General features: G+C 34.1%; 2 protein-coding genes across 2 annotated transcripts; both read left to right on the forward strand.

Moving 5' to 3' along the window:
- Positions 1-400: 400 nt before the first annotated feature.
- Positions 401-7281, forward strand: LOC113354064 (uncharacterized protein At4g29660-like). The gene is made up of 2 exons (XM_026597509.1): positions 401-708; positions 6738-7281. The coding sequence occupies exons 1-2, from the start codon at positions 526-528 to the stop codon at positions 6843-6845; spliced, it is 291 nt and encodes a 96-aa protein (XP_026453294.1). The 5' UTR covers positions 401-525; the 3' UTR covers positions 6846-7281.
- Positions 7282-7954: 673 nt separating this feature from the next.
- Positions 7955-8772, forward strand: LOC113349337 (PRA1 family protein F3-like). The gene has a single exon (XM_026593306.1). The coding sequence runs from the start codon at positions 8112-8114 to the stop codon at positions 8637-8639; it is 528 nt and encodes a 175-aa protein (XP_026449091.1). The 5' UTR covers positions 7955-8111; the 3' UTR covers positions 8640-8772.
- The last annotated feature ends 4806 nt before the right edge of the window (positions 8773-13578 follow it).

Here is a 13578-nt window from a genome sequence, read left to right on the forward strand (position 1 = left end):
ACTAGACCAATCGGTTGTTGTTGTTAATTTTTATATATATGTAACATATGTAAGGTTTTTAGTACACAATTCTAACGTATTTCCTTGATATTTTTTTTTCGTATTTAATACATGCCGAATTTTATATATCTAATTCATCTTTAAAACGATTTATACACGTACGTACGTCATTCCGAACTACTGCCGAACCATAAACCATTGACCGAATTTGAGTTTTATAAATCCAAATAATACACGTGTGTTTGCTGTATCACGAATTGCTAACCAGGCTCCAGTGAGCGATCAGCGATGTGACTTGTGATTCGGCCCACTTAACTGCTAAGAGCGTAGCCCAGAAGAAAATGAGCTCAATCTGCTGAATCTGTCCGATTTAAATCAGCCTTTTTCCTACATTCCAAAATCTTAACTAGATCAAGTTCGGTCAGTTTCAAACCTATCAATTACAAGTTTACAAATTACAACTCAAATCCGTAAACCCCAAAATCCGAAAACCCCTAATTCTTCCATTTTGAGAAGAGAATCATCATGTCTACATATCTATGGAGGAAATACTCAGAACATGTGTATTCGAAATGGGAGAAAACACTTCTATGGGATATGATTGATCCATATAGAAGACCTAAATCGTTTAAACCACTGATTATGATTTATGTTGCTGCATTTTATACTGGAGTTATTGGTTCTGCAATCACAGAGCAACTTTACAAGGTAAATCTTATATAAATCCCTGTTCAGTACTTTGAACTTTTTTTTTGTAAAATGTTACTATAAATTTCTTGTTTGTAGGAATTTTGGGGTCTTAAGATGTTTCATCGATTATGCTGAGAATTCAAAGTACTTATGTGATTCCTCCTGTTGATGTTTGCGTATTAGGGTTCAAATCAACTTGGCTTGTTTAACACATGAGAATGTAGTCTTAGAGGATTTGAACAAAAGATTCGTCAGGTGTTTCAAAAGGACCATTGCTTTAGGATGGGGTTTGGGTATAATCTGTTATAATTTGAGAAGTGTATGTTGCTTGAATGTTCTAAACTTTTAGAATCATTACAGATATTTGTTATGAAACCTGCATTTGTAGTTTCATTAAGATATTTATGATTTTTGCAGTTCCATCACTCTTGAGTTTTGCTATTCACATTCCCAGCTTTCAAGTGTTAGTAATATATACACTTTTGTTGTTCGTTAGTTGATCCAAACTTTATTTGCATTTGATAACCGATTGAAATTCAACAAAGTGAAATGAAAAAGAAGTTCCGTCAATAATTGGATACATGCTCTAATCTGTAGGGAAGGGTTCTGTCAGAGGGTGTAGTTAGGGTGTCGAAATATTGGTTAGCTAGGTATTTGATGAGGTATATACTTCAATTGTTAAATAGCTGTTCTGATAATTTTGTCGTGGTTAGTAAAGTAGATTCAGACATGTTGTTGGTTAATCAGGTTTAAGTTTTTTGCCAGTAAACTGAACGCATATGTCGACCTAGATTTTGAAACTTTCTTATCAGTTTCTGATCTTCCGAAAATCGGATTGATGAATTTGTCTACTATGAGAATGCTGGAATTCTTGATGGCTCAATATGTTTGGTATGGTATATCGTGCATTCAAAGTCTTTAATTCGTTCCTCCGGTTAAGGTTTCACGTTGAAAATGAAAATGCTGTCTTAATTTTTGTCAATGTTGGTAAGGATTAGAGTGAAAGCTTGGTCAGGTGTTATATACAGTGTTTTAGGACGGGGTTTGCTTATAATCTGTTATATCTTGAGAAGCTGAATACAGCATGAATGGTCTTGTTATAAAGTTTGAGAATCATTATGAGCTGTTTGACTTAGTATGCTAAGAATTCTTAGTCCTTGTGTTCCTCCAGTTGATGTTTCGTATTAGGGTTCAAATGAAGTTGGCTTGTTTTACACATGAGAATGTAGTCTTATAAGAGGATTTAAACAGAAGGTTGGTCAGGTGTTTCAAAAGGACTATTGCTTTAGCATGGGATTTGGGTATAATCTGTTATATTTTGACAAGTTATACATAGCTTGAATAATCTTGTTATAAATTTGCACGACCTAGATTTTGAAACTTTCTTATCAGTTTCTGATCTTCCAGAAATTGAATTGATGATTTGTCTACTATGAGAATGCTGGAATTCTTGATGGCTTAATATGTTTGATATGGTATATCGTGAATTCAAAGTCTCTAGTTTGTTCCTCCTGTTAAGGTTTCACGCTGAAAATAAAAATGCTGTCTAAATTTTGGTCGAAGTTTGTAAGGATTAGAGTAGACCAAAAGCTTGGTCAGGTGTTAGGAAAACATTGTTTTAGGATGGGGTTTGCTTATAATCTGTTATATTTTAAGAAGCTGTATACATCATGAATAGTCTTGTTATAAAATTTGAGAATCTTTTTGGGATGTTTGATTTAGTACACTAAGAATTCAAAGTCCTTGTGTATTCCTCCTGTTGATGTTTCGTATTAGGGTCCAAATCAACTTGGCTTGTATTACATAAGAGGAGTTGAACAAAAGCTTGGTCAGGTGTTCAAAAGGACTATTGCTTTAACATGGGATTTGGGTATAGTCAGTTATATTTTGACAAGCTATACTTAGCTGGAATTATCTTGTTATGATTTAGTATGCTTAGAATTCAAAGTCCTTGTGTATTCCTCCAGTTGATGTTTCGTATTAGGGTTCAAATCAACTTGGCTTGTAATACACATGAGAATGTAGTCTTATAAGAGGATTTGAACAAAAGCTTGGTCAGCTGTTTCAAAAGGACTATTGCTTTAGCATGGGATTTGGGTATAATCTGTTATATTTTGAGAAGCTATTCATAGCTTGAATAATCTTGTTATAAAGTTTGCGAATCATTTTCAGATATTTGTTATAAAACCCGCATTTGTAATTTCATTAAGATATTAATTTTCGCGTAAGCAAATTCTGTGAATCTCGGGTTTTGCTGTTCACATTCTCAGCTTTTGATTGTTAGTAGTAGTTTATCTACTTTTGTTTGTTACTTGAGTCATAACTTTATTAGCATTTGATCATTGAATTCGACAAAGTAAAAAGATGTTTTATAAAAGAAGAATCTGCGCGAAAGTGTAGTTGGGAGCTGGAAATATGGATTAGATGGGAAGTTTGATAAAATTTGTACTTCAATGTTAAATAGTACTTCTGAGAGTATTGTTGCAAGTAAAGTAGATTTAGAACTTTTGGTTGCTAATAAGGTTTAAGTTTGATGAAAATAAACTCAATGTATTTTCTTATGTGTAGTTCATATTTATAAAAGAAGTTAATCAGCTGTTGAAATTTACGCAACTTAGAATTTGAAACTTTCTTCTAGTTACTGATTGGTATGATTTAATTCGAAGTCTTTACGTCGTTCTTCCTGTTTAGGTTTCACGTTAGAAATGGAAGTGTTGTCTAAGTTTTGATCTAAGTTTATAAGAATTAAACAAAAGCTTGGTCAGGTGTTAAAGAAAAAACATTGTTTAAGGATGGGGTTTGCTTATAGTCTGGAATATACTGAGAAGCCGTATACAACATGAATAGTCTCGTGATAGTGATGCAGGGGCATAAGCATTGCATCGTATAGAGTTTGAGAATCATTTTGTGATGTTTGTCGTTGAATCTGCATTTCTATTTCCATTAAGAAATTCCAGTCTTCGCATAAGCCATTCTGCAGTCCTGACTTATACTTCATCAATTGTGGTGACACCCTCTAGTTTGTACCTCAGGAATCTGTTAGGCTATGTAACTAGGAGCTGAAAATTTTCAGTTGATTGGGTTCTCGAAATTGCGTTTAAAACGTTGGTTAAAATTGACAGTTATGTTGATTATGCTAGTTTGATCCCAGCCTTTTATGAGTGCTAATAATCTTCTTCTTTTCTGTTTTCTACTTTAATTTCATTTGATAATCGGTTGAAACTCAACAAAGTGAAACGAAAAATGAAGTTTAGTCCATAAATGGATACATGCTCTAATTTGTGAGGGAGGATTCTGCCATAGAGTGTAGTTAGGAGCTGGATATATTGATCAGCTAGGTACTTTGATAAAGTATATACTCTGTTGTTAAATAGCTGTTCTGATGATTTTGTCGTAGTTAGTAAAGTAGATTCAGACGCATTGGATGTTAATTAGGTAATTTATTTCTATATTTGCTTTTAACAATTTCAGGCAGTTTCAATTACACTTCAAAATCCCTCGAAACTCCAAATTTCCTATAACTCTAATTCTTTTATTCTGGAAAAGAGAATCATCATGTCTTCATTTCGATTTGCTTGTTCAGTATTTTGATTTGCTTTAGTTTGGGGTATGGGTATAATCTGTTATATTTCGAGAAGCTGTATATAGCTTGGAGTAATCTTGTTATGAAGTTTGAGAATAATTTTGCAGATATTTGTTAAGAAACCTGCATTTGTAGTTTCATTAAGATATTTATGATTTTTGCAGTTCTGTCACTCTTGAGTTGTGCTGCTATTCAGATTCTCAGCTTTTGAATGCTAGTAATTTGTCAGTTGAATTAGAACTTTAATTGCATTTGATAATCTATTAAGATTCAACAAAGTGAAACGAAAAAGAAGTTTAGTCAATAATTGGATACATGCTCTAATTTTTGGGGGAGGATTTTGCCAGAGTGTAGTTAGGGGGTGGAAATATTGATTAGCTAGGTATTTTGATGAAGTATAACTTCAATTGTTAAATTGCTGTTCTGATGATTTTGTCGTGGTTGGTAATGTTAGATTCAGACGTATTGGTTGTTAATTAGGTTTAAATTTTTTACCAGTAAACTAAACATGTATGTAGTTCAAATTTTAAAGAAGTTAATCGGCTATTGAATCTTGCGCGACCTAGAATTTGAAGCTTTCTCATCAGTTTCTAATCTTCCAAAAATCGAATTGATGAATTGGTTTACCATGAGAATGTTGAAACTCACGGGGCTTAATATGTTTGATATGGCATATCGTAAATTGAAAGTCTTTAGTTCGTTCCTCCTGTTAAGGTTTCACATAAGAAATGAAAATGCTGTCTAAATTTATATTACAGTTTGTAACGGTTAAAGCAAAGCTTGGTTAAAGACACATTGTTTTAGGATGGGGTTTGTTTATTATCTCTTATATCTTGAGAAGCTATATTCAGCATGAATAGTCTTGTTATAAAGTTTGAGAATCATTTTGAGATGTTTGATTTAGTGTGCTAAGAATTCAAAGTCCTTGTGTCATTCCTCCTGTTGATGGTTCGTATTAGGGTTCAAATCAACTTGGCTTGTTTACACGTGAGAATGTAGTCTTATAAGAGGATTTGAACAAAGCATGCTCAGGTGTTTAAAAGGACCATTGCTTAAGCATGGGATTTGGGTATAATCTGTTATATCTCGAGAAGCTATATATAGGTTGAAATATCTTGTTGTAAAGTTCGAGAATCATTTTCAGATATTTGTTATAGAACCTGCATTTGTAGTTTCATTAAGATACTTATGATTTTCGCACATTCAATTCTGCCAATCTTGGGTTGTGCTGTTCACATTCACAGCTTTTGAGTTTTAGTAATTTATCTGCTTTTGTTGTTTGTTAGTTGAGTCATAACTTTATTTGCATTTGATAATTGATTCGACAAAGTAAAAAAATGTTGTGTGAATAATTGGATACATGCTCTAATTGTGAGCGAAGAATCTGCGTGAAAGTGTAGTTGGGAGCTGGAAATATGGATTAGATGGGGAGTTTACTAAAATTTGTACTTCAATGTTATATAGTATTTCTGAGAGTTTTATTGTTGCAAGTAAAGTAAATTTAGAACTTTTGGTTGCTAATTAGGTTTAAGTTTGATGCCGCTAAACTTAATGTTTTTTCTTATGTGTAGTATCTAAAGGAAGTTAGTCAGCTATTGAAATTTGTGCAACTTAGAATTTGAAACTTTCGTTATAGTTTCTGATCTTCCAAAAATTAATTTTGATTAATTGTTACTATGGCAATGTTGAAATTTTTGGGTCTTCATATGTTTGATTGGTATGATTCAAATTCAAAGTCTTTACTTCATTCCTGCTGTTTATGTTTCACGTTAGAAATGGAAATGCTGTCTAAGTTTTGATCTAAGTTTATAACAATTTGACCAAAAGCTTGGTCAGGTGTTAAAGAAAAAAACATTGTTTTGTGATGGGTTTGCTTATAGTCTGTAATATATTGAGAAGCCATATACAGCAGAAATAGTCCTGTTATAGAGTTTGAAAATCATTTTGATAGATTGGTCATTGAAACTGCATTTGCATTCACTAAGGAATTCCAATCTTTGCGGAAGCCATTCTGCACCTCTGACTTATTGTAATCATGTTCTCAGATTTGATTGTTAGTAAAGAAAGATACAGAGGAGTGATTCATCGATTATGGAGACACCTTCTAGTTTGTGTATGAGGAGTCTGTTAGGGGACGTAACTAGGAGCAGAGATTTCAAATTGATTGGGTTCTCGAAATTGCTAATAAGCCCCTGGTTACTTGGCAGTCATCAGGAATTATGCTAGTTTGACCTCAGCTTATGTGTGCTAGTCATCTTCTTCTTTTCTGTTTTTTATTACGCTTGATCGAAGGTTTGTAATTCGACAAAATGATATTCTTTTCCAGCGTTCAAGATTTTAATATGTGAAAAATCTTATTGCAGCTGGAGTTTTTTGATAATTGGTGTTTTGACACTGCTAAAAAGACCTCAGTTGAAGTATTTAATTCACCTCGGAATTTAACCGTTGTATTGTTGTTGAACAGGAGAAATATTGGGAAGAGCATCCAGGAGAAGCAGTTCCTCTCATGCAGCCGAAGTTTTACTATGGTCCTTGGAAGGTACATAGGGAAGACCACATGCCTAAACAATAAAGTGAATTTGAAACATACCATGCTACCAAAGTCTCCCATTAGCATTTCATTTCTAAATGTGCGTCACTAAATGTGCTTGTAAATTCAGAGTTTGAAAGGGTCTGTCAGTCAATTGCCTGAGCATTAAAGTTTTATTTTATATCTAAATGTGTATTGTATTGTATGAAGAAAATACATGACCTTAGACAATCTAGATAAAACCCAGTCTTCTATGTCTGAACCATACTAGATAGATTTCTGGTTTTAATGTTTAGAATGTCAGTGAAATTATTAGTAAACAGTGTTCTGGTTTCTCTTTCCTTACTGGAAGATAATCCCACAGTTAAATGTCTTATTATGGGGTATACTTTCAATAATGTTGATATTGAATATGCCGGACCACATACCAAGCTAACGTGGGTTCAGTAATATCATATGCTATGTCTTTTTTCCCTCATCTATTTGCTTTGCTTTTCTTTATTTTGTCTTTTGCTTATTTGGCATATGAACTGTGATCCTGTTATGGACTGATTAGGTTTATGCAGATATAAGGTATGCCTTTTGCCAGGATGTTTAACTCAATTTAAAGAAGGGTGCTTTCTCGCATTCTCACCCACTTGCATAGAGATGAGAAACAATAGTTCATGTGACATCCCTCTGTTTCATGAAAAACGATACTTTCACTTTCTTAATTTGGCCTATTTTTGGTAAAAATGAAAATAAATAAATAAAAGTATCACTTTTCCTGAAACAGATGTAGTACAGTTTATGCTTTGCAGAAACCCCCTAATTGAACTTAGTTGCACACATGCCAAAGCCCCTATTCCAGGTCAAATGGTTCTAGTCCACCACTAATCACACGCTTTAAACACATAATTAAGCTTTCTGTACCAATCATGTTAGGGTGTTCCTTCATCATCAACAGTTGTATCATTGATTTAACAATACCAAGTCAATTATCTTAACTTCCATTACCCTTTAATGAAGAAGATTAAGTAAGCTTAGTTTAGTCCACCATTTTGCCAACTTTTTAGCCCCTTCTTGTTTGTTTATTGTTAGAGTTGAGTTATTGTTGCCGACCTCACGTGAAAGTGATATAAAATGTTACAGGATATCCATGTCTTGTCTGGTCCTACTTGTGTCATCGCAGAAAAAAATAGTTATGCCCTGAGCTGAACCCTATATCAACACATTAAAGTCCAAAGTCTCATAACTCTTCTTCTTCTCTAGATATTTTTATCAGCTTCCATTTTTTCAACTTTCTCATTTTTGGGAAATCATCAAAACATGACAACCTATGGAACAATACCGTCAGGATCAGGGAGTGTAGAATTCATTTCCAGGGCCAAGGAACAGATCAAGTCAGGTCTAGGAACAAGAAGACCATGGAAACAAATGTTTTTTTGGGAAGCTTTTGGTTTACCACATGGTTTCATGGAAGTTATCTCACGGATCAAAACAAACACGGCATATTTCCGTATGAATTACGCACTTATCGTGTTAGGAATTCTGTTTTTGAGTTTACTTTGGCATCCAATATCTATGATCATATTTATAGCTATTATGGCTGCCTGGATTTTTCTCTACTTCTTACGTGACGAACCGTTAATGATATTCAACAATATGATTAACGACCGTATCGTCTTGATCGTGCTTTCTGTTGTCACAATTATTGGGTTGATGTTCACCGGTGTAATTCCGAATGTTTTCTCGGCGGTTGGGATTGGAGCTGTGTTTGTTTTAGCTCATGGTGCAATGAGGAAGACTGATGATTTATTTGTTGATGATGAAGAAGCTGCTCATGGATTTACTTAGAAAGCGATTGTATTCGGAATCACTGGGACTGTTTGTTGATCTCCAATGAAAATTATTGATTGTTTCTTTGTGTAATCATTTTAATGAAAGTGTGAATTGCTTTTGTCAACCAAATTATTGGCCTTTTTCTGTCTGAGTTGTTTAAGTTTTTTTTTTTTTAATTTTGTGAATTTCTTAAATTTGGAAATAGAGAAATTATAAGGATGAATGAAGGCCAGTTTAGGGGGAAGTCGTCAGGTGGATGGGATTGGATAGGAAGACATTGAAAGTTTGTTGAATTGGGTAATAATTAGGGAATCAATTAAAGATGATTGGAAATGAACTTTAAGCTTGGGAAATTCGTTATGTTTTTGTGATACGTATTAACATTAACACCAGTAATTTGGATTAAGGCCACCGGCATATCAATGGCTAGAAATAGAAACTCCCATGACCACAACAATACTTCCTTTTCTGTTCTTCGACATACGACACCAAGAAAAAAATTCGTCTACACATGGCCTGTACAGAGTAGATGAAGGGTCATTCCAGGGGACAACACTGGTTGATTGCCATATAGAGCAAAATCTTTACCTTTAGAATTCTGATTGAGGCCGGGTAAGAGTAAGACTCGGTCGTTTTTACCACTCCATACCGGCATTGGAAATTTACCATGTATGGGTAGAGCTGCACTATCTATTTCCTGTCAATGATGTGCTGGAGACACTTCCATACATTTCCACGACGCCGCCGTAACAGTTGAAGATACGCAATCTCATTAAGTCGTCTCACCCACGGTGGAGATTTCGAAAGGGATCTCAACCAGAGACTTAAAATTCTTCTCATGGCATTCACAGCCTTTGTTTTTCCTCAGTAGTGGGTGTCAAACAAACGGCTCTTAATTTTTCGCAGTCAAACATTTGGCGTTGCCAGCAACCACTAGACAACAAAAGGTCAAGCATCAACGAAAATAGAATAAAATACTAATATTAATTATTTATTTATATAGAGAGATACCGGACCGGATATTTGTGGACAGGTTTTTAAAGAACTTGTCAAAACTTCAAATGTAACAAAGAATATTGAAGTACTAATCGTTTTTCCTCCCAATAGCATGTGAGACATGCACCCAGTAATAGTAATAGTATAATGGAAAGGGAAAATTAGGCTAAGGCCCAACCCATGGATAACCCATAATATGAGACTCTTAATTAAAACAAATTTAAATCAGGCCCCGAGTTATTAAAGGATATTCATACCCTTTTATATATTGTCAAGCCCATAATTAAATAAAATTTAAAATTTAAGCCCAAAATTATTAAATGTAGGCCCAAAATTATTAAAATACAGTGTGAATGTGTAAACAGAAGTTACACATGCATATGGCATGTGTATCCAGAAGTTACACATCCTTATGCCATGTGTAATGCAAAGTTACACATCAAGAAAATAGACATCAAAAAGAACGCATACAAAAAATAAATGTAATACTTTAATATTCATTTATTAATTTCTTAGCATGTGTAACTAGAAGTTACACACGCATCTGTCTAGTTTAATTGAGAGTTACATATGCATCTATCTAGTGTAATTGAGAGTTACACATGCGTCTGATTTGTGCTTTTATGAAGTTTAAATCTTTGCCTTTCCTTCTTGTCTTCCTCCCTCCAAAATGCTTGCATATCTGCAACGAAATAAACATCCATGTATTAGGTTGGATGAACAAAAAGCAAAAAAAGAAAAAAAAATATTAGAACGAATTGTAAGGCAAAATTATAGAACAAAGATCACAGAAAATACACATGATAACCTATCTTAGCATGTGTAACTGGGAGTTACACATGCATCCGTCATGTGTAATCATCAGTTACACATCCATATCGATGTGTATGCAGAAGTTACACATCCTCATGAGATCGGTTTCTTCACAACACAATAAAGAAACTTGAAAGCAAGTGAATGTATCTTGAGTCAGAACCTCATTCTGCATCCAGGTATTAGTAACAAGCTATAATATACGCAGAAAATGACCGAATAGGGTCAATGCATAAACAAATCATTATGTTGTCCATACACTACTTTCACTATGGACTTGTTATGGACTTAAACTGGTTAACATATCTCCACTAGTTAGTCCTACATTTACTTAAACAAACCATTTCCACTACTTACCTATAGACAGAGATATATAGGGGCATCTGGATTTGCTCGCAGTAGCATTAACTTATCACCTCGATCATCATTGACAACAAGCCGCTCATTTTTATTGTTTCAGGAACAATTGCTCTAAATTCTCAATCACTAACTGAACCTGAATCATTCAAAGCACAAGTAACTACTTAGGTTTAATCATACACAATACTACTACTTGTGAAAGACCTACTAATTTGGTAACCAATTGTGTAAATACTATATGTAAGTAAAATATATGTAACCTGAAGTTACACATTCAATCAGAATGTGTAACTAGAAATTACACATCAAATTAGCTTGTGTAACTAGAAGTTACACATCTAATTAGCATGTGTATCTATAAGTTTCACATACTTTTGCATACCAATAAATACAAAAGGAAAATCAAACACAATCAGCTAAAATTCCCAATAAAAATTTAATAGATGTATTATGTTACAAATAAGTCTCACAAGGTAGTAAATTCAGTGATTGTTAGAACAATCGATCTTAACTAATTAAACTACCGAATTGCACGCCATAATACTTTTAATACTGCAATCAAGTAATCTAAAGAACACTGTCAGCTGTATTTTAATCTGATTTATTGACATAGCGCATACTACTGAGAAATGATGACAGAGTTAATCCATAAGTACAGGTCTAGCTAAGGGTTCAGTGCAGGCTGGAAGCCAAATAAACACTATGAATACTGAAAAGAAAAAAAAAATGTAAATTATTATGTATAACGTACCATATCCAGAGTGAAAACCCCTCAATCTGGCTTTTGTCATTCTCCGTGCATGATATGGAGAGTGAATGTGGTTTGGTTTGTAGATGATGAATCCATCTTTAACCAACTTCCTAATGTGTTTCCCTGCACAAGACAACACAAAACCAATAAACTCAACAAAAAATAAGCATAACGTAGATAGAAACCAGTAGATCCGCATAGCATGTGCAACTAGAAGTTACACATTCGGTTAGCATGTGTAACTATAAGATACACATTCAATTAGCATGTGTAACTTGCAGATACACATGCATCTGAATTGTGTAACTAGGAGTTACACATGCATCATACTTATATATGTCAACATAAAATCAACAAATTCATACGATACATTAAGTGGTAAAGTAACTGAGTCCATAAGACCCTACATAATATACCAAAAAAAGTAATGTTCAGCTATTATCCATGTAGCAAAGCTTGCAATTTATTCTATGCGGCTATGCCTCGTTTATAATAATGAACCTATATATCTTGGGGAAAAATGGTTACCATCAAAAAGTTCAGGTACTTGGGCAGAAGATCATCGAATCCATCTGAGATGAAGACACGTCTGACGTATAACTTCAAGTTGTACTTGTTAGCATTGTAGTAACTCCCATACAGATCATGAGGAGCCTTTGGAGGAACAAAAAGAACAACCTTGAACTCAACATCACCTTCATCACTAACTTGACTTGTTCCAATCAGACCAAACACCAAAAATCCTGCCAAATGAGCTATAATTCATGTCTCATGCTTAGGTATATGAACAAGCAAAGTATGAAATTTTTCTTCTGAGCCAGCTGACTCAAATCCAGAAATGAAAACAAACAAAGAATCCTGCCAAATGAGCTAATCAGTATTAAGAACAAGTAAGGTATGATCTCCTGAGAACAACAATTATTCCTTCTGATACAAGAAGGAACACATGATTTGACGTGTAAATAACACACAACCCAAGCTCAGCAAGACCACAAAAAAAGCAAAACAACTAAGCATTTTTAAGGTTTAACGTCAAACTCTATATAAGAAGTTGCGTAGAGGAAGATAGAGATGAAGTATTGTACTGTCACTACGAGTTACACATGCATATTAGATGTGTAACGGCTAGTTACACATGCTAATATGCATGTGTAACTAATGTTTACATATGCCATATGCATATGTAACTACTGATTACACATGCATTTTGTACTCAAACAAGAAAACACCCCAATAAAAAACTAAAATGCCCTCCTCATTTAATAAACTGAAACAATGAAATCATTAAGATGGACCATATTTTCAGTTCCAAAGAGAACAACATACTTTTTTTTTAATCTGATTCACTACATGTCTAATAGCCATTTTAAATTTTGCGTAATGTGACTGTCTGACTGAGAGGAGGTAAACATTTACTTACTATCCAATGCGCACTCTTTCAGTTACACATATCAGTTTCCTAAACCAAAAAGATCTGTCAGACTATAATTAATAGTAATATCTTACAAAACATGAACAAATCGAGAGGCTACTCTAAGATATGAATGCATTAAGTTCATATATTGTTAACAGACATCAACCTAAGCCTTATTATCTCAAATTAAAAATTAAAATCAATCCTAATAACTAACTTACCTGATTTCAATCCCTATTTTTTCACTTTACCTAGCCTGCAGATCCTCTACATACCAAATATTCACCGCAAGCAACACAAACAAGTTATTATATACAAATTGACATTGAAAACACCACCATCAGCACCAATATTGGCTCCAAATCCTCATCTATAACCTGCACTTCCTCCACCACAACCTCCTAGAATCACAAACTTAATGGAACAGTTGAAACACTCTGCAATTCCACCACCACTGCTGAACATGACACCTCCACTTACTTCTCCACCACTCAACAGGTCAAAAATCCCCCACTAAAACCTGCATCTGCGCCACCACCACCACCTCCTCATACTCAGCATGGTTAGAAGCCAACAAGTATCATTTCCAGTAAAGGTTTCTTCCAACATAATCAAACTAT

This window comes from Papaver somniferum, chromosome 2 (genome assembly GCF_003573695.1).
Source record: "Papaver somniferum cultivar HN1 chromosome 2, ASM357369v1, whole genome shotgun sequence".
NCBI lineage: Eukaryota > Viridiplantae > Streptophyta > Magnoliopsida > Ranunculales > Papaveraceae > Papaver > Papaver somniferum.

What these genes read in the sequence shown, in the direction of transcription:
- LOC113354064 (XM_026597509.1), top strand. Translation starts at nt 526, where the DNA reads ATGTCTACATATCTATGGAGGAAATACTCAGAACATGTGTATTCGAAA. An exon ending in TCACAGAGCAACTTTACAAG is followed by an intron (nt 709 to 6,737) that starts GTAAATCTTATA and finishes GTTGTTGAACAG; the next exon opens with GAGAAATATTGGGAAGAGCA.
- LOC113349337 (XM_026593306.1), top strand. Translation starts at nt 8,112, where the DNA reads ATGACAACCTATGGAACAATACCGTCAGGATCAGGGAGTGTAGAATTC.